This window comes from Leptonychotes weddellii, chromosome 3 (genome assembly GCF_054177405.1).
Source record: "Leptonychotes weddellii isolate Sample4059 chromosome 3, ASM5417740v2, whole genome shotgun sequence".
In the NCBI taxonomy this organism is placed as follows: Eukaryota; Metazoa; Chordata; class Mammalia; order Carnivora; family Phocidae; genus Leptonychotes; species Leptonychotes weddellii.
Window position 1 is genome coordinate 13,638,661 of NC_138371.1, and position 21,932 is coordinate 13,660,592.

The 21,932-nt window shown below is 42.3% G+C and overlaps 1 protein-coding gene across 7 annotated transcripts in view; it reads right to left on the reverse strand.

The window, feature by feature from the left end:
* MOGAT1 (monoacylglycerol O-acyltransferase 1) overlaps window positions 1-21,932 on the reverse strand; it is a 94,388-nt gene that overhangs the window by 29,928 nt on the left and 42,528 nt on the right. The window contains exon 7 of one of the 7 annotated variants that reach the window (XM_081813506.1): window positions 10,645-10,819. The exons of the other annotated variants lie outside the window; for them this stretch is intronic. Coding sequence (XP_081669632.1) covers window positions 10,753-10,819 — 67 coding nt within the window. The 3' untranslated portion in view covers window positions 10,645-10,752. Of the gene's footprint in view, window positions 1-10,644; window positions 10,820-21,932 lie in introns of those variants that run through there. 7 annotated transcript variants of the gene reach the window in all.

Genomic DNA, 21,932 nt, shown 5'->3' on the forward strand with positions numbered 1-21,932 from the left:
GATCCCAGGACCCTGGGATCATGACCTGAGCCGAAGGCAGACGCTTAACGACTGAGCCACCCAGGCGCCCTTCATTCTTTGTGATTTTTAGAAACCATACAAATAAGATAGATTAAAACTTATCAACCAATAGTTGATAAACTGGGCATGGCTTCTTCACTTGACTTTAACGTTTTTCATCTCACCAGATCTCAATATCTTATTCTTTCTACATAATCTAACCACCCCATTTTGGATTTGAAAAGAGAAGAGTAACTGAAGTTCTGTTGTTGTTGTTTTTTAAGATTTACTTATTTATTTTAGAGAGGGGGAAGGGGCAGTGGGGAGAGGGAGAGAGAATCTCAAGCAGACTCCCCACTGAGCATGGAGCCCAATGCAGGGGCTTGATCTCACGGCCCTGGGATCATGACCTGAGCTGAAACCAAGAGTCAGATGCTTAACAGACCACGCCCCCCAGGTGCCCCTGGAGTTCTGTTTCTCACAAATAGTGGAATCTATAAAGTCTATACTTAGCCATGGTCTTACCTCTTTAATTTCAGAGGCTTTTGAGGGGGAAAGAATTGGGGCATAGGGTTTTCCTGGCATAGATTGGGTCCCCATTTACAGAGGTGAAACTAGACCTAAATGAATTTGTCTTCCACAATTTTTTATTAGCAAAATAGCGGTTTTAAAAAGAAATAAATTAGGGTACTGAACTATACACTTAAAAATAGTAAAAATGGAAAATTTTATATATATTTTACCACAATAAAAAAATTTAAAGGAACGGGATATTAAGGACAGGAACTTTAAAACATTTAACAAGTCGCTAGAAGCCATAAGCTATCCAAACAGATCAAATTTCATTTCCTTTAATGCAATTGTACTTATAACATCTTAGAGGGGTTCCTTTTCTCTCTTTCTTCAGGAAAAGATGTTTTAATAATCTAGTAAACCAAATCAAAAAGACTGTCACATTACTAGATTCACGGGAGACAAGTACTTTGTAAACATGCTGACTGGTTAGTATTTCCATCTATTTGTCATGCCTTGAGAATTCACTTTTAAAATGTCAAGTGGTTATTAATCATCCTGTCAACTACTGATCAAGGGGAATGAAGCTTGTTTTGATGTGTGTGCCTAAAAGCAGGTCCACTGATAGAGCAATAACTTATTTTAATGTCCAAAATCCATGGGCATGAGATTGACTGATTTATCACATTGCCTGGAGAAAATGAAAGTCCTGTTTCAGGAGATACCCAGCCTGACCTAATTTCCCTGTGGAGCTGGGAGAGTCTGCTTGGTATAATGCGCTAGTGCTGTGCTTGGGAAATTCCAGGGCCAGGGAAATTCCCCAGAGGTGCAAAAAGAGAATGGGCTCAGGACTCAAGGAGCCCAACTCCAACCCACTGAATGGCTCCGACTAACATCACTAAGATGTTCTTAGTGATCCAGAAAGAAAGGACCAGTGTTGACGATCAAACGAGACCCCGGGAGACCTTTTGTCTCAGTCATTCAGATAACCACCTGACTGTCTGAATAATAGTGAGTATTGGGGCACCTGGGTGGCTCCATCAGTTAAGTGTTTGCCTCTTGATTTCAACTCGGGTGGTGATCTCAGGGTCAAGGGATCGAGCCCCGTGTCCGGCTCTGCGCTCAGTGCAGAGTCTGCTTGAGATTCTCTCTCCCTCTCCCTCTGCCCCTCCCCCTCAAATAAATAAATAAATTCTAAAAAAAAAAATTACTATTATTCGCCACTGTTAAACAATTCTCTAGCGGTCCTCAGCCTGCACATTCAGATTTACATGGCTCTAAGCTGACTTGCACCTCACAGAGTCTGTTATGGTTCCCTTCCAGAACTTTCGTCTTGTTCTGTGCAATGTCCAGTTGCAAAGAGGAATTTACAATCTGTCTCAGGAGGCATCAGACTCATACTCAGTACATATTTGACACATATCTAGCCCTTTCCATTTTTGTTCAGAAAGACCTGCTGATTTTGCCCGTGAGTGAGGCCGTTCTCCTTGGTCAGGTCAATGAATAAATTCAGCTTTGTTTCAAACTGTTATCTGGTGATCTTCGTTTCTTTCTTTCCTCACCATACAATATCAGGACACCTAATGTGAAATCAAAGACCAGCTATTGTCAACATTTTAGGGGCACTTATACTAGTGGTTGAAAACTCACATACCTTCAGGGGCCAGGCCAGTTAACAGAGACAAGGCGCAGCCGCAGTACCAAGAGGATGGAGAGAACTCTGCAAAAGTGGGTACCTCTTCTAACGAGGAAGCTGATTTTCAGTTCCAAGAATTACAGATCCCTGCTAACGTGGCTGTGTTAGTCTACTGTTGAACCATCTTATGATTCTTCCAGAAAAGCTGTGAAACTCTATGTTAATGTCAACATCCTCAACGTTTAAAAGAGCTAAATAAGACATAGCCACAGGCCAAGTAAGGTGTGTGGGCTGGCAGTGTGCGACTTTAGGCTTAGGATATTTTAGACACTGTGTGGGGCAGTTATGGTAACAGAAAATCTTTCAGCCTACAAAGGAAACCGAAATGCAGGTGTTAAGGAATAAGGTAAAATGCTGTCATAAAGGACTGTTTGAAGTTAGCAAGAGGCACAGAGGAATTAGGAACCCTCATAAGATCTAACTCTGTTTCATCTTGCCTTTGCAACAGGTGTCAGACTGTTGATTAGAAACTTGAAGGCGTGCAGGCTGGGCTCAGGTGGACAACATTAGTACAGGAATAAAGCGTCCCAGGGACGTCAGCCGACAGTCCCTTCCTGTTTCCCACTAGCACATTCATCTTGTTGGCCTTCCGTTCCCCATGAGCAAAGTCGACTTTGCTAAAGATATAACACAGTGATCCTCGACCAGGGATGATTTTGCTTTCCAGGGGGACATGTGGTGATGCCCAGAGACATTTTTGGTTGTCACAACAGATGGAACGGGGAAGATGCTGCTGACGTCTGGTGGTCAGTGGCCGGGGATGCCTGCTCAGCCTGCCACAGCGCACAGGACAGCCCCCTCAACAAACAAGTATGTGGCCTAAAATGTCAACAGTGCTGAGGGTGAGAAACTTTGGCCTAGATTTTGCAATCATATACCTTACAGCAAATATTAACTCTGTCGTTTCCATCTGCCCTTTGATGTACCATGGCTGACAATTGTCTTTCTCTCTCTCCTTCCTCTAGCAATGCCCCACCTTGCCTGGTCTTCTCTTTCTATTACACGGAGAAATTCTGCTTTCCTCTTGTTTCTACTCTCAAACTGACACACACAAAACCATTCATAACTCAGCTGCACCACTGGCCTCCTGTTAACAGAATTCAGGCACCGTAAGAAGCAGTTGACTAATGTTATTACAGCTATTTAGTAGTGTTCTTGGGATCCCACCCTCCCAGACCAAGGTGCTTATCAAAATCTTTCTTTCCAATAAACAAAGTGTTTTCCCAGGAGGAATTCTGATGAATACGATTTTCTTCGACTTCTCACTGGTTGTTCCAACGGACTGTTGTAAACCTCGAAGTCATATTTAACACAAAATCTAGCCCATCGTTGTGTGTGGACCTTTTGTTAAAAAGCTGTTATGAATTTCTGATTTTATTATTTTAAAATGTAGGAATTTCAATACATAAAACTTATTGTAAGGATTAAAACAACATCACCTCACACAACTACCCATCAGATTAAAGTGAACAAATGTGCTAGTTTGTCCTGTGTTTCTAAACAATGCCGAGTCTTGTGAAGGTGCCCCAGTTTTTCTCATTGCTCTTTGTCAGTTTTTGACTAAGTGGAGGTTAGGAGGATGTGGGCAAGAAAGGGACTCTGTGTGTGTGTATGTGTGTGTGTGTGTGTTAGTTTTCTGACTGACGGAAGGAGGTAAGACCCGTTACCTCCACGGCTGACAAGACTGAGAACGTTGGGCATATAGTTTATATAATATTAAAACAAAGCATTCACAAGTTAGGATTCAAGCAAAGAGTCCAGAAATTCATCCTGATCTAGGTTTAGAGGACTGGCCTGAAGGGTTACAACTGTCAGCCGACAGCTCACCCCAGCTCTTTCACCGACGGTCCTTACATCCCTCCTGTTCCTGTTGTGCCTTCCACTCCGTGAGTCTGTGATATGAAAGTACAGATTCGTCCCTCCTCACCTGGGAGGATGGAAACCAATGGGATGTCCTGTGCCTGTGTTAAACAATACTGGGATGGGCCATATTGTCCCCATGGCAAAAACTCCAGTAAATAAACACTTGCTTCTGGAAGATAAGACTATGTGTGAACTAGAAGAGCTTACTCATCAAGACCAACGGCTTTTTTAGGAAGACCGGCTTCAAGACCCTCACTTCATTGTGCCCACCAATCCAAAGTTACCAATGCCAACCAGTGACTCAGCTTCCAAGACCTGCCTTAAAGTCGCCAAGACCAGGCATATCCACTGACTTTACCTTTCCAGGGCTCTGTTAAAACCTTTAAAGATACAGTAATCCATCTTTCTGTAATAGGCTTAGTAAAATGGCTTTGATTGGTCAACAGGTCTCTCTGGTGGTCTTTTGAAAAGCCAACAGGGACATGTACTTCTTCTTCTTTTTTTTTTTTTAAGATTTTATTTATTTATTTGAGGGAGAGTGAGAGAGAGATCACAAGAGTGGGGAGGGTCAGAGGGAGAAGTGGACTCCCTGCTGAGTGGGAAGCCCGATCCAGGACTCAATCCTGGGAGTCGGTCCTGGGACTCTGGGATCATGACCTGAGCTGAAGGCAGTCACTTAACTGACTGAGCCACCCAGGCGCCCTAAAAAGCCAACAGTGTCTTGTGCTTCTTAAGAAAAACGGGGTAGAACAATGAAGTAAATACAACTCTCTTCCAGTTGAATACGATTGGTTGTTTCAAGTTCAGAGGTAGGAATGTAAAATGATGTGGTCACCATGGAAAACAGTTTGTGGTTCCTTAAAAAGCTAAACTTAGAATTGCCAGGTGATCACAAGTCCATTCCTAGATATATATCCTAAGGGATTGAAAGAGACTCGAACAGATCTTTGTGCACCCATGTTCAAAGCCGCACTAGTCACAAGAGCCAAAAAGTGGGAGCAACCCAAGTGTCAACTGATGGATGAATGCATAAACAAAATGTGCTATATCTGTACAATGGCATTTTATTCAGCCATGAAAAGGAACGAAGTATGGACACCTGCTACAACACGGAGAAACCTTGAAAACAACCTGCTACATGAAATAAGCCAGACACAGAAGGGCAGACATTGTGTGATTACACTTGCATGAGGCACCTAAAATAGGCAAATTCATAGGGACAGAAAGTAGACTGGAGGTTACCAGAAACTGAGTGAATGGGGAGGAATGGGGAGTTCCTCTTAACGGGCACAGAGTTTCTATTTAGGGTAGTGAAAAGTTTTGGAAATATAGTGATGATGGTTGCACAACACTGTGAATGTAATTAATGCCACTGAATTGGGCACTTAAAAATGGTTAAATAACAACTTTTGTGTTGTGTATATTTTACTGCAATTAAAAAGAAGCCTAGAGGGGCGCCTGGGTGGCTCAGCTGGTTAAGCCTCTGACTTCGGCTCAGGTCATGTTCCCTGGAGTCCTGGGATCGAGCCCCACTTCCGGCTCCCTGCTCAGCAGGGAGTCTTCTTCTCCCTCTCCCTCTGCACCCCCCTCACGTGCGCTCGCACACTCTCAAATAAATAAATAAAATCTTAAAAAAAAAAAAAAAAAGAAGCCCAGAGTGTCTTCTCTCTGGTCCTACTTTCCTCTACATCCCCTACCTTCATAGTCCTGCAGAACAGCCTTTAGGGAAAGGAGAACACAGATCTCCTGAACCCAAATGCTTTCAGGGGACCAGACAGGTAACATAAATAAGTGACGTCAGCCAAGTGTTTACAACAGGAAGTAGCAGGGATGGGGGTAAAGTAGAGAACGTGAGTGCCCTTTCTAGTAAGTACACCTACAACCCATCTCCTGACAATCATTGCCATGAAGAAATGTGGACCCAGTATTGCCAGGTTTTCTCATTTTTCAAGAGACAGTAGGAACTGGGATTTATATGAGCAAGTTTCCATTTAAAATCCTTGGGCAGCGTACAACTGGTCAGTGGGGCAGGTTTAGATGGAGGCCGCCTGTTTCCTACTCCTGCTCTTCTGCCTACTGACCCGACCCTCAGTGGGCAGCTGGTGCCCACATTAGAGGATCATCTGAGTCGGGAGAGTGTATTTTTCTGAACGGGATGTATCAAAGTTACCAAACTGGATGACAGGAAGCTCCTTATATTTTTTTAACAGCCCTCATTCTTATTTCCTCTTAGGCTTTGCAGATGAAATGGTCAAGTAGGGTCCTGCTCCATTTCCACCATCTTTTCTGATAAGAAATCTACAACCATGTTTCACAAGTGACATGAAGGAAAGTCTGCCATGCAGCCCATAGGAGAGGCCAGTCAGGAGGAAAACTGAAAAGGGGAACACGGAGAGGGAGGTGGAGGAAGAGAAAGAAGAGAAGGGGGAAAAGGAGGGATGGAAAAAGACAAAAAGGGAAAGAACTAGAAGAATCTGGAGTAGAGTGTGAATATAGCTCCCGGATAAAGACCTTTCACATATATGGTCTCAGTTGTTACAAAGGCTTGGAAGGCAGAACTTCTCATCTTCAGTTTGCAGATGGAGAAAGAGAAGCTCCTGGAAGTTGCCTCTATGGCCCAGTACTTAGTCGGTAAACAGTAGGGGCACCAGGTGCATGCCCCACAGTACATGTATGAGTAAGAGAGAAAGAAAATCTGAGGCTGGAAAGGCAGAAAAGGAAGTATATGTTTGTTGGAAGCTGGGAGCCTGCCACCAACCACTGCTTTCAGAGCCTAAAGGGCAAAGGGCTATTGACCAAATTCCTGTAGTATAATGATTAGCCCCTATGAAGACTCCACCACCAGCTCAGCTTCCCTAATTATGAAGGTCTTGATGCCATTGGTTGGATCATACAGCAAAACATTGTTTCAGAGACTCTTAAGGTTAAATTACACAGTCAAAACCTCAAAGGGCGTGGGCAGTGTGCTGGGTTTCACACAGCTCTTCAGGATTCGGCCCCAGGATGGCGTGACAATCACGGTCCTCTGAAGGCACTCTCCATGACAAATGAACATCAAGAATTGCTATTCTTCTCTTCTGCTAAGAGACATACTGGGAATGGCTCATAATATTGATGTGGGACAAAGAGTGAGTTTTCAGATTCCTTAATGTTAGAAGTCTCAGAATGAGAGGCGGAGGAAGGAAATGGAAGGACGTGAGTAACTACACTGAGTGCCTGCTCCGTGGCAGGCATCTTTACAGACTTGGTGAACATTTCGGTGGCAGAGATTTTTATAAACTATCCTTGAATAAAAGAAAAGGCTTTTTTGACTCTCCCTCCCTGTGCTTTATTTTTTTTTTTTAAGATTTATTTATTTCAGAGAGAGAGAGTGGGGTGAGGGGCAGAGGGATAGAGAATCTGAAGCTGACTCCCCGCTGAACACAGAACCCACCATGGGGCTCAATCCCATGACATGAGCCGAAACCTAGAGTGGGATGCTTAACCAACTGAGCCACCCAGGCGCCCCTCACCTCTTTTTCAAATTGCTGTAAGGATCCCATTTCAGGGAATGCGTTGGATGCTTTTTATGCCTCATCTCAACTTGGTCTGCATCTTTGCCTTACTGTTGCTGCAACCACCTGATACCTACCTAGCCTCAGTCGCATCATGCCTTTCCGGCTTTCTGTCCCAACTTCTCTGCTCCACATGTGCCTATGGGACTCCTGCTGGAGTCCACTTGCCAATTCTGGTGCATGAACAAAACTGAAAGTGTGAGAAAATTAACACTTTCCAGTATGGTCCTTGACCAATGGAGGATGTTGGTAATTTCCCCTTTTTCAGTTGGGCAACACGGTGACCCAGCCTGCAAGGTTCCCCAGAGGGTTCTCAGTGGGATGAGCAGCAACCAACTCAATGATGCACCCTTGCGTTAACTTTCATCTTCTTCATGCTCCTGTTCCCTGGGGCCAAATCCCCAAATAAACTATCTGCATGAAAGTTCTTGTCTCAAGCTCTGTTGGGGGCAGATTGGGCCAAAAGAGGACCAATTAAGGTACTTCTTCACAGCTGATATTAAAAGAGGGTAATTATGCCTCTTGATAACCTGAGTCACTGACCTTTTTGCAGTCACAATCAAGTGTTTTAGATCCTTATTATGTCCCTATAAAAAGAAAAAAAAAATCACCCAAAGAGAACTGGTTCTTAAACTTGAGCACGTGCCTACAGAGTCAACTTGAGGGCTTATTCACACATGCTACAGGCTCCAATTCCAGACTTGCCAATTCAGTGGATCTGGGTGGGACCTGAGAATATTCATGAGTAGCAATTTCCCAAGTGGCCCTCGGATCTCCTTGGAGAACCACTGATCTAGAGTAGCACTATCCAGTAGAACATTCTGTGATGCTGGAAATGTTTTATATCCACGCCATCCAGTATGGTAGCCACTAGTCACACGTGTCTATTGAGCACTTGAAACATGGCCAATGAGACTAAGGGATTGAATTTGTTTATATAATCGAATCTTCATTCAATTTTAAACTTAAATATCCACATGGACAAGTGGCTACGGTGTTGGACAGCGCAGGAGTAGATTCTTGCTACTCCTAGATGTGCTCTTGGACTAGCATTGGCATTCTTAGTAGTACGTTAGAAATGCATATTCTCAGGACCCCCTCTCAGACCTACTGAATGGGAAACCATGTTTTAACAAGGGGTTCAGGGGACATGTATATGAACCAATTTAAGAAATAGTGGTTTGGGGCGCCTGGGTGGCTCAGATGGTTGAGCGTCTGCCTTCGGCTCAGGTCATGATCCCGGGGTCCTGGGATTGAGTCCCGCATCGGGCTCCCTGCTCCTTGGGAGCCTGCTTCTCCCTCTGCCTCTCTCTCTCTCTCTGTCTCTCATGAATAAATAAATAAAATCTTTAAAAAAAAAAAAAAGAAATAGTGGTTTGGCAGTCAATATTTTCCCAATGCTGCACCAGATTTCTTACCCAACCGTTAGGGGTTAAGTAATGTCCCCTCCCCTCCAACTCCCCCCACCCAAAAATATCGTGAAACCCTAACTCCTGTACCTGTGAGTGTGATGTTACATGGGGCCTTTACAGATGTACCCAAGTTAAGATGAGGTCATTAGGATGGTCCCTCATCCAATATGACTGGTGTCCTTATAAGAGGAAGGAAATCTAGACAGAGACATACAAGGAGATCAGCATGTGATGACAGGCAGAGATCAGACTGATGTCACCACAGGCTAAGGAACACTGAAGATTGCTGGTCACCAACAGAAGCCAGAAGAAGCTCTCCCCTCTAGGCTTCAGAGGGAGCACGGCCCTGCCAACACCTCAGTTTTGGACTTCTCACCTCCAGAACTGGGAAACAATGAAATCTGTTGTTTGAAGGCACCCAGTTTTGTGGTACTTTGTCATGGCAACCCTGGGAAACTAACACACCAACCTGGAGTCAATCCCTTAGCTCTTCTGAGCCCAAAGATTTCTATCTGTGCCAAAGTTGGGCGTTCTTCAGTTATCTACCAAACAAGATGCTTCAAGGATTGAGGAGAACATCAGTGATCTCTGGAGGAACGATCTCCAAGTGTTGTTACAATTTGACAGAGAATATGGAATTGGAATATGTCACTGTGAATTCAATGCACAAATTAAATAGCTATGAAAAGAGGATGCTAAACAGGAAACCACAACTTTCCTTGTGTTCTCAGCTTTGTTTCCTAGTTTTCTAGCATGGGCAATCATGGCAGGTGTGGGTCCAAAGAGATGGAAAATGCACAATAACCACAGCTAATAAAGAGAAATAAACTTTTCCTTTAACACTCTCTGTTCTGTGATAGTCTTATTTTCCCCCCATGCTAGCTTGACCCAGCAACTCGTGTCACAAAGGCATGAATTCCATACTGTTCTGGTCATCTCAAGTTCAGCAGACTCATCTCCCAAATGCTTCATCACTGGCAATTGGAGGAGCAGTTGCAACAGATGGTTTGCCTGACCAATGGGCACACGAGCCCACTTGGAGAGGCGGCCTTCCTGTATTAAAGGAACTGATGTGATGAGAACAAGAAGGAACTGTTACTTACCGGAAAAAAAAAAAAAAAAGGAAAAGGAAATGACTCAAGTCACTTCTGCATCACAATTGCAATGGGGGGGAGTTCCCTAAAAGGGAGTGGGTAGTGTTTTCCACTAGAAAATCTATCATTTGTGCCCTACTGATGAAGAAAAGAAATGCTTTCCTGGGCACGGTCTGGAGGAAGAGTATTACGTTAAGAAATAATAAAAATTTAAAAATGCCATCTAATAAAGTAATAGATAATCCTGGAAATAAACCATTTAAGAGGTTTTAGAACTCAGCAAAATGAGAGATGGAAAACATGTCTGGCGAAAAGTGGATCACTGACAACATGATATTTATTTATTTATTTATTTATTTATTTATTTATTTATTTATTATTCTGCTCCCCTCTACCCCTATAAAATGATTTTTAACCAACTGAGCCACCCAGGCGCCCTTAAAATGATTTTTAAAAGATTGGGAGGATCTCTGACACTGAAGGAGCCATAGTAGTAGGTAAGAAAAGGCCTAGAATATGTATTTAATATGTAATTTGAAGGCCTGGATAGTGGAGATGCCTGCCCTTGAAACACAAATACCTTTTTTTCTTGCTTAAATAAAAGTAAAACACTCCCTCAGTTAAGTGATGTGTGGTTGGGCTGTTACTTCTCCTTTCAGCAAGTTCATAGAAGTCAGTCGAGGTGATCTGGAAGGGACAGAAATGTCAGGTAGATATTGAGTCCCTTAAGAAGTACTCCAGGGGTGGGGCGCCTGGGTGACTCAGTCATTAAGCATCTGCCTTCAGCTCAGGTCATGATCCCAGGGTCCTAGGATCGAGTCCCGTCCCTGCTCAGCGGGAACCTGCTTCTCCCTCTCCCACTCCCCCTGCTTGTGTTCCTTCTCTCGCGTTGTCTCTCTCTGTCAAATAAATAAATCAAATCTTTAAAAAAAAAAAAAAAAAGAAGTACTCCAGGGGTTCCTGGGTGGCTCAGTCGGTTAAGCATCTGCCTTCGGCCCGGATCATGATCCCGGGGTCCTGGGATCGAGTCCCGGCTCCATGTTCAGCGGGGAGCCTGCTTCTCCTGCTGCCCCTCCCCAGGTTCTCTCTCTCTCTCTGTCAAATAAATAAATAAAAATCTTAAGAAAGAAAAAAAAAAAAGAGGTGCTCCAGAAAGAATATATTGGCAGAAAGTTAGTAATAGCCTAACGCTACGTGCGTCGAAGTGCCTACATCATTCACATCACTTTATCTTATCAGGTAGCCTTTTCTCATCTGGCATCATCACAAGAAGGGTGAGGACTGGACAATAAGACATTTTGAGAGAAAGAGAGACCACAATCACATAACTTTTATTACAATATATTGTTATAATTATTCCATTTTATTATTAGTTATGTGGTTAATCTCTTACTATGCCTAAGTTATAAATTAAACTGTATAAGAAAAAACAGTGTATATATAGGGTTTGGTACTATCCGTGGCTTCTGGAATCCCTGCAGGTCTTGGAACATACACCCTGAGGATGAGGGGGGCTGCCATATATTCTATTGGTTCTGTTTCTCTGGAGAACCCTGATATATATATATGAAATCTCTCTGGAAGGGCACACACCAGCTGGGTGGCTGAAAGTAGAGATAAAGTTTTCACTGAATATCCTTTAATATTTAAAATTTTTGAATGTTAGAAATATACCACCTACTCAAAATATTAAAAAAATATAAAATAAACATGTAAGTTTAATAAAATTTGTTATGTTCAGTTATTAGTTAATATTTTGCATTACAAGCCCATAAAGAATGTATTGCTAAAATATGCGTTTCTGGAAATACAAAAAAACTAAAAAATCAAGCCAATTTTTTTTATTTTTCAATTTTTTATTTAAATTCCAGTTACTTAACATACAGTGTAATGTTAGTTTCAGGAGCGCTCATTACAAGTGCCCTCCTTAATGCCCATCACTTATGTAACCTGTTCCCCCACCCAAATCCCCTCCAGTAACCCTCAGTTTGTCTTCTAGAGTTAAGAGTCTATTTCCCGGTTTGCCTTTTTCCATGCCCCCCATGTTCATCTGTTTTGTTTCTTAAATTCCACATATGAGTGAAGTCATGTTTCTGGTGTTTTCTCTGGCTGACTTATTTTGCTTAGCATGATATCTCTACCTCAATCTATGTCATTGCAAATGGCAAGATCTCATTCTTTTTTATGGTTAATATTCCATTGTATATATATACCACATCTTCTTTATCCATTCATCAGTTGATGGACATTGGGCTCTTTTCATAGTTTGGCTATCGTTGATAATTCTAAATCAAGCCAATTTTTTTTTTAATTTTTTTTTTTAAATTTATTTATTTGACAGAGAGAGACACAGCGAAAGAGGGAACACAAGCAGGGGGAGAGGGAGAGGGAGAAGCAGACTCCCAGCTGAGCAGGGAGCCCGATGCGGGGCTCGATCCCAGGACCCTGGGATCATGACCTGAGCCGAAGGCAGACGCTTAACGACTGAGCCACCCAGGCGCCCCTAAATCAAGCCAATTTTTAAAAAATTTTTAACTTTTTATTTTGAGATCATTTTAGATACACAGAAAAGTTACCAAAAAAATAGAGAATTCCTATGTCCCCTTCATGCAGCCTCCACTTACACTGACATTGTACGTAAATGGAGTACTATTACCAATGCCAGAAAATTAATATTGATACAGTATCATTAACTAAAACTTTTAGCCAAAGTATTAACCTTGATGCCCCTCTAAGCATTTAGAAATTTCTTTGCTGATGGCAAAAAAAAGTCCAGAAGTAAAAAAATCAACCAGAAAGTTTCTAAAAGTTTCTCTTTCTTTTTTTTTCCACTGTAGCATTCAAAGAAATTTCTGTAATTGTCTAGGTGGGAGAAGAGAGCATTACGGTTATCAATTATACTTTTTTGTTCCCCCACTTTGCTTAGTCGTCCAACTTCTCTGATTTCTTGTCCACTCCTTGGTACATGTGCTTCCATGATTTCAATCTTCAGTTTGTTTCCAGCAAAGCCCAGGGAAAGTGGTTCACCTTCACCATCATTCCCCCATCTTTTTTGTTCTGTGACTTTCCAGTATGAACTCCATCCAGGCATACCACCTTCTTAGGGAAGTCTCAGGATGGATGCTTCTGCACCCCACCTAGACCCGTCCTGTTCCCCAGCTCCCACACACCCTTCCAGGTCAGTCTGGCCTAGCCTCTGTCTCTGATGAATAAATATGTGATAAAATGTTGGTGCTGGATTAATATGCTGCTCCAAGAGGAATCCATCTGCCATATGGAAATTCTATAGATAGCATGATACCCTGAGATAGTACTGAGGGGGGAAGGGTGGTGACGATAAGGAAACCTGAATGTCTACAGAACTGTCACCAATAAGCTGGGTGGCCTTGGCCACATCATTCAACTGCTCTAAGTCTCATTTTCCTGTAAAACAAGGGAATGAAGCTAGATGCATTTTTTAAAAAATATTCTTGGCATTTAAGGTAGCTTTGAAAATTGATAAAATAAATATATAGGCCATATCCTCAGAAAGGTAAACATGGTGCCTACGTATTTTTGAATATCCTAAAGGGACAATAATATGACAAAATAGGAGGTCACAGACTTTCCTCCTCATTTCACACTCTGAAGAAGACAGTGTGTTTGTTCTACTTCTCTTGGGGCCTTTGTTATACAGATCAGGCTAAAGTGTAGAAAGAAGAATTGGAAGTAACAAGAGAGGCTAGGTTGACTTACCTAAGGGTCAGGGTGCTAATGTGGAAGGTAAGTAAGAATAGATCTGGGTAGATAAAATGTATTTCACCAAAATTACAAACTTTTTTGCTTCCAAGGACATCATCAAGAAAGTGAAAAAACCTACAGAATGGGAGAAAATATTTGCAAATCATATCTCTGACAAAGGACTTGTATCTAGAGTATATGAAGAACTCTTACAATTTAACAACAAAAAGTCAAATAACCCGATTTAAAAATGGGCAGAAGACTTGACTAGAAATAGCCCTAACAAAGGTATACAAATTGCCAATGAGCTCATGAGAAGATGCTCAGTATCATTAGTCACTAAGGAAATGCAAATCAAAACCACCATGAGATACCACTTGACACCCAGGAGGATGGCCATGATAAAAAAAAAAAAAAAAGGTGGACAATAGCCACTGTTGGCACAGATGTGGAGAAATCTGAAGGCCTCTAACTGATGGTGAAAATGTAAATGTGTTTCAGCAGCTATGGAAAACAATTTGGGAGGAGTTTTCTTATGCCCAGCAATTCCACTCTTAGGTATAGTCCCCAAGACAATTGAAAACACAGAAAAACCTGTTCACAGAAAAGCTTGTGCATGAATATTCATAACAACATTATTTCTAATAGCCAAGGAGAAGAAACAACCCAAATGGCCATACTCTCATGAACAGATAAACAAAGTGTGGTAAATCCATACAATGGAATATTCTTCAGCCATAAAAAGGAATAAGGGATAGACACACGCTACATACACATGAACCTTGAAGACGTCACACTGACTGAAAGAAGCCACAAAAGGCCACATACCGTATGATTCTATTTGTGTGAAATGTCCAGAAGGGGTAAATCCAGATAGAGTCAAGAGATAACTGGCTGCCAGGGGGCTGAGGAAAGGGATAATGGGGAACGACCGCTTATGGGTACCAGTTTCTTTATAGGGTGATGAGAATGTTCTGGCATTTGTGGTGATCATTGTACAACCTTGTTAGTATACAAAACCCACTGAATTGTACCCCTTAAAATAGTGAATTTTATTGTGTGAGAATTATATCTCAGTTTTTTTTTAAAGAATAGGCCAGGGTATAGAGGGGGGAGAGAAGAAATGAGGAAGATGAGGGAGGCAGTATGGGTCAGAGATTGGGGAAGAAAGAGAAAAGGAAGTTCAAGACCCCTGCCTTGTATAAAATGTGGGACAGATGAATGGGTAAAGAGGGTTTGGGGGACGTTTGATGTGTATTTGGGATATATCCCACTCTCTTTTGTTACAATCTTCAGAAATTACACATTTTTAAAGAATTTGGAATTGGATTTGTGGGTTTGGGGATGGGATAGTGAATTAGATTGGTTCCAAAATAATCAGCTTAGTTTTGGTTTACACATTTATTCAGTCAACAAATGTTTATTGAGCAACTGCTGAGTGCCAGGCCCCATTCTGGGGACACTGGGGTGCATTGGTGAACAAGACAGAATGAGGTGGTCTCCTCCTGGAGCTTATAGTCTAGGGGTGTGTGTGTGTGCGCATGTGTGCAGCTCAGGCACAGACTTGATAAAAAAATTAAAATGTCTGATAATTTCAAGAATGATAGTGCTTTCAGTAAAAGAAGGTAGAGAAAAGCAATAAAGAGTGGCAGGATTTTAGGGGTTCATAGAGCCCTTAAAGCCCATGGGTTTAGACACCTCAGATTCAGAATCCCTGGCTATAAAAAAAAAAAGAAAGAAAGAAAGAAAAAAAGGGCGCCTGGGTGGCTCAGTTGGTTGGGCGACTGCCTTCGGCTCAGGTCATGATTCTGGAGTCCCGGATCGAGTCCCGCATCGGGCTCCCTGCTCGGTGGGGAGTCTGCTTCTCCCTCTGACCTTCCCCCCTCTCATGTACTCTCTCTCTCTCATTCTCGCTCTCTCAAATAAATAAATTAATTAAAAAAAAAAAACAAAATCCCTGGCTATGATAATCTCTAGATGTCCCTTTTATCTAAAAACAAAACAAAACTATAATTCATGGAACAGGTATGAGAGATATAAAAGTGATAAGACCTCCAAATTCAATATAATGTGGAGATCTAGTTTATAGTATCAATAAAGAGTTTGCAAAATAAACAATGTTGAAGTCAAACACTGAGACAGACACAGACAGCCCCACACTTGCTGGGCGCTGAAACTGGAAGGAACTTTGGTGATGACCTAATGTTGATTTCTTTTTTTTTTTTTAAGATTTTATTTATTTATTTGACAGAGAGAGAGAGAGCACAAGTACGCAGAGAGGCAGGCAGAGGGAGAGGGAGAAGCAGACTCCCTGCTGAGCAGGGAGCCCGCCGCTGGACTTGATCCCAGAACCCTGGGATCATGACCTGAGCTGAAGGCAGCCGCTTAACCAATTGAGCCACCCAGGCGCCCCCTAATGTTGATTTCAATCCCTTCATCGTATGGCGGAGGAAACTGATAAGCAGAGGCTCAAGTAACTTGGCCAAGTTCCCCCAGTTTGCTAGTCACAGAGCTGAGATTATAGTCCCGATGTCCTGATTCCAGGTTCAGTCAGGAGCATTCACTTAAAAATAATGGATGTGTTAATGGAAGATTGTCTATTTACTCAATCAAGGACCTATAGTTCCCTCCGACACAATATATTGTTCTTTATGCTGTCCCTACCAGTTAACAATAATGAAACACCATTTTGTTTGTTGATCTTATTTCATTCCTTCAGTTCTCAATGAAACAATGCATTCCTTCTTAATTCTGTCTTATCAGTTAACAATGATTAATTTTTTCATTCACTCAGCAAGCACAATCTTAGGCACCATGAGGAATGGCACCATTATTCAGAGAGTCCTGACCTCAAAAAGCTAAAAATCTAGACGAGGAAATAAGACAGAGTAACAAATAATTATGATGTGGGGTAGATCTTGGTGACAACCTTACATGTCATGAGCTTCCAGAGGAGTGAAGTTACGTCTGCTTGGGAGAAAGGAAAGCAGGAAAATATATTCTGACTTCACAAAGCTTCAGAGAAAGAACTTCTGGAGTTCATGGAAATTGTTCAAGTCCTGAAATGCAAGTTTTCTGTTTATTAAAAAAACATAAACTATAACAAAAAATCAGCAGTTTCCTTAAAACCACCCAAACAAACTGTCTCTAACCACAGGACACTTTTTTTTTTTTTTAATTGGCTGCTGAGGCTTTTTGAATACTTAACCCATCCTCTGGGCAAATATATATAACTGCACCCACATTGACCTCAGTCGGTCCCTACTTACAATAAGATGAAAGTACTTAAATTCTGTTCTAAGTTGATACCTTTATCCTTCATGTTTTAAGTTGGCCCCCGTAACTGTGTAAAGGCCAAATGATAGGGTTAGGGGCGCCTGGGTGGATCAGTTGTTAATGCATCTGCCTTTGGCTCAGGTCATGATCCCAGGGTCCTGGGATCGAGCCCCACATCGGGCTCTCTGCTCGGCGGGAAGCCTGCTTCTCCCTCTCCCACTCCCCCTGCTTGTGTTCCCTCTCTCGCTGTGTCTCTCTCTGTCAAATAAATAAATAAAATCTTAAAAAAAAAAATAAATGATAGGGTTATATGATTTTAATGGGACTTGATAGTTTAAAATGGAATAAATGCCTTTTTTAAAAAAAAAAAACCTCACATGTATTAAGTTATAATTTCGGTGTAGTAAAAATCACACTTTGTTGGGTATAGTTCCATGATTTTTGGCAAATGGGATGCTTTTTATTGTGATTCCCACAGTTAGATTAGCACACTAAAGAGGTGCAGAACTGAATGGAAAGACACAGGCTAGGAAGCAGTATGAATGTATAGCAAACATTGCCAGCATGCTCTTTATGTGCATAATCTCAACTACGTCTCCTATCCCTATAGAAAACGTTCTTTTATAATCTCTACAGATGAGAACGCTTCAGTTTGGAGAAGTCAGGTTTCTTGGCCAGGGTCACAGACCCAGGAGTAGCAGGCTCCCCAGCAGGGACAACTTCTGGCCTCTGTCGTTCAGTAGTTTAGGGATTTGCGGAAATTCCTTTGGCCCATTAGGGCTTTGTTTTTCTCATGTGTATAAAGAGAAGTTTAGACCGGCCTTCTGGTCCCCCAAGCCCCTCTCATTCCCTACCGGAGCCCCACCATCTTGGTTCACAAGTGGAAATAAAACGTCTGGCCAGCCGTGGCCCCAGAGTTGAGGGTCTCAGACAAACAGCCCCAGAAGTTAAAGAAACAAATAGAAATGCCACACATGTTTGGACGGAGCCCAGCCTGCTCCCCACACAGACTCTTCCCCGTTTCCTTACCATAAGCGGCTGGCACAGCGGACAAGTACTATGCCATCTAGTGGAGTTCAGGAGGCCAAAGAAACAAACGGTGCAGAAGCACACGGGCCCTCAGTCCGGCAGAACAATGTGCCCACTGTCTTCTGTTCTGGCTTTTCTGGTCTCGTCACATCTCCACGGGCCACAAATAAAAAGATTTGAGCTGGGCGAACCACCCTCATTCTGTCAGCTTTCAGCTCTGTGGTCGCCAAAGCATCCTTCCACCACATCACCCCATTCGCTCCCTCCTCCCACCACCCCCTCTGAGCAAAGTTCATTATTGTCCAGTAGACTCGGAGGGAAGTGTGAAATACGACTGGAGAGCTGGGGATAATGAATATGGCCGTGTGCATTGGGACACTCTACTGTTTTCTGTTTCTTTTTAATTGGGACTGAAGTCAAGAAGTAAATTTTATTTCCTGTATAATAATAGTTTTTGGGGGTGCTAATGCTGAAAGATCTGGGGAGGAGGTTTACGTCTTTCTGGCCATTCACCACCCCTGAACTTCACTCTCTTTCACTGTTTAAAGCAGCCTTTACCCATGTGAACCAACAGGATATCACGCCAGGTAGATGGGTCCCATATGGTAAGAATTGAGAGGCCAACCTAATAGGCTTAACCCTTTTCTCATTTTTGCCTATTTCTGGGCTGTTTTTCGGGGAATTTCGGTTAGCATGTTCTCCTCTTAGGCCTTTAAGTACATACCAAGTACTCAGCAAGTGCTTGCTGAGCATTTGTCAAGGGAATCAACTGATTAAGTGAAAATGGCCCAAACCCAGAATGGGAGATTAAAATTTAAAAATCAAGTTTTATAGGGTAAAGTTCTTTTTGTAGTGGTACAATGTCTGACTTTTTTAATCCCCAAATATCTAACTTATCCGGGGACTCAGTTTATACCGAGGATGAGGATTTGGAGGATGAGATTCAGAATAACTTCACAATGTTCCTGCAAAGACCGAGAGAGAGAATGCACATAAACGCTATGTGTAAATCCTAGAGCATGGTTTCCTGGCACATCATACTCAATGGTACTCAGAGTTAAGGATTGTATTTGTAGAGGGCATTGAGGGTAAGTGGACAAGGTGGCCCAGAAGGAGTTCTCACTGCCCCAGGGGCATCAGCAGTCCTAGAGACGCCTACCACCCCAGGCCCCTCTAAGCAACCCCCAGGGATGAGTGAGTCCCTAAGTCATCACACCTACAATATGTGTGTGTCAAGGAGCACTTCTTGAAAAGCTGTTTTAAACTTTCATACACGTGTACAAATGTCACGGAATGATCATGTTGATGTGAGTGAGTCATTTTACCTTCCTTCACTCAATTACTGTAAGGGACGCTGCCCTATAGTAATTAGGGGACTGCCCTATTGAATAGGGGACACTGAAATCATAATGTTATTTATAGATATAATATGATGACATACTTGGACCAATGGTGAAAACAGGACTGATTTTGTCGCACAAAACAGAAAACTTTTCTTTTTTATTCTTGCATAACAGGGAGGCTGGAGTTCATTACTGGTATTGGTTCACAACATTTGTTGCTGCCCTGGCTTTGGATCCGTGCCTTTGGAAATTCCTTTGGCTTTGCCCTTGTGGTTTCAAGATGCATGAGAGCTCCAAAATGACATCATCCCGTTGTCCAAAGGCATCACGTGGAATCTCTCTTTCACTCACCAACTCCTTATGAGGGTGAAAAGCACTTGCCAGAGGCCCCTGACCAGACACCCTTAGAGTTCGTTGGCCAGAACTGGAACACGTGGGCACTCTTAGCTCAGAGTAAGACTGAGAAAGCAAGTCTCTGACCCATTTAGCGGTGCCAGTCAGCGAGTGCTAGTCAGCGAGACAGTTTTGAGAAGTCAATTAGTATGTGTCTGACTTATTGCTCTGCAAAGCATTTCTGGTTATAGCTTAAAGGGAAAAACACGTCTTCATTTCCCAATATTATCCAAACAAAATGACTTCCTATTATTAAAATATATAAATAAACATTTAAAAAAAAACAGCATCTATGATTTCTACAACATCTGCCAACTCTCTGTAGATATTTGGCAGTTTGGACTATAATGGTTTGCTCAGATTTCTTAAAATAGGAATTCTCACTTTCCCTCCTAAAAGTTCCCAGACTCTTTCAAATGCCTTCATGTCTTAAGTCGGTGAGCTCCCTCATAAACTGCCTCTTCCCCCTGGCCCATCTGTGTATCTTCTCACTAATTATTTCACATAGAGGCTTCTCATACATTTATACGTCAACATCTTGTGAAGAAGTAATCTTTGTGATATGAGATATTAACATTTTTATTTATTTTAAGGTATATATAAACCATTCCAGAATAATATAAAAACTAATAAAATTTTAGAATGTATTTTACTGTTGTCATATGCACGGATTCGCAAATCAAATCAGCAAGCCAAGTACTGGCTTATAATGAAAAGCAGCAGTCTCCTGCCTCACCTCTCCCACCCTCCATTCCCACTTCTGGAGTCAATCATTTTCAGCTCATTTACCTTTTCCTTTATGTATTTATATCTACATTCTAAATTACATGCTTTTAAAAAAAATTTATTTTTATTTATTTACTTTTTTAAAGATTTTATTTATTTATTTATTTGAGAGAGAGAGAATGAGAGAGAGAGAGCACATGAGAGAGGGGGGAGGGTCAGTCAGAGGGAAAAGCAGACTCCCTGCCAAGCAGGGAGCCCGATGTGGGACTCGATCTAGGGACTCCAGGGTCATGACCTGAGCCGAAGGCAGTCACTTAACCAACTGAGCCACCCAGATGCCCCTTAAAATTTTTTTTTAAAGATTTTATTTATTTATTTGAGAGAGAGTGAGATCGAGAGCATGAGCAGGGGGGTGGGAGGGGCAGAGGGAGAAGGAGAGTCCAGACCCGATGTGGGGCTCGATCCCAGGACCCTGGGATCATGACCTGAGCTGAAGGTAGACGCTTAAGTGACTGAGCCACCTAGGTGCCCCTAAATCACATGCTTAAATTGCTCTTTCTTGATTTGTTACCTTAAGACTTCATCTGTTGGCTCTCTTCTATGCAGTGTGAGGATTTGGCTCCCTGACACATTCTGGTGCCTATTTTTGTCCTCCCCCCATCATGCTCTATAGTTATGTCACTTTCTTTTTCTAAACGCTCTTCTTTGCACAGCATTCTGTTCTTGTTTATTGTTACAAAATTTTCTCTTATCTCTCTCAAGGTATAAATTACCGTTTTCTGAAGTTTTCTTCCACCGGTTCCCTCTCTCTCACGTTCCTCATTTGTTATGTCTCCTGTTGAAGCCTTTCTTGAAAGTTCTGGTGACTCTTGAATGTCCGTTACTGAGACTAAAAAGCTGACCAGCAGCTCTGTGTAAATAGACAGTTTATTCATTGGTAGACCTCAGTATATTGTGGCAGATGGAGAACCACAAAAACTGGAATCTGTGGTCTTCTGTCTTGGGTTGGTGGGTTTCCCTGGAGAGAAATCATCCATTCTCCTATTGGGGTGATAGAAAGCTGGCTGCTGAGGATCATGGGAACCTCGTGTGGGAAGGGGGATGGGAATTACCATTCAAAATGGAGGCTGTCCCTCAATCTGCTTTAGCGGCACCTCTCCACCCCATCTCTCTCTGTTGGGCCTGGTATTCCAGAGCTTAGAGTTTCTCAAGAATTTCCAAGAGCAAAACTCTTGTGCTCTGCTCAGGAATCGACAAGCTGCTAGAGTTAGGGCAGGGAATCTGAGAGTCTGCTCCGTAGAGATTTTTTTTTT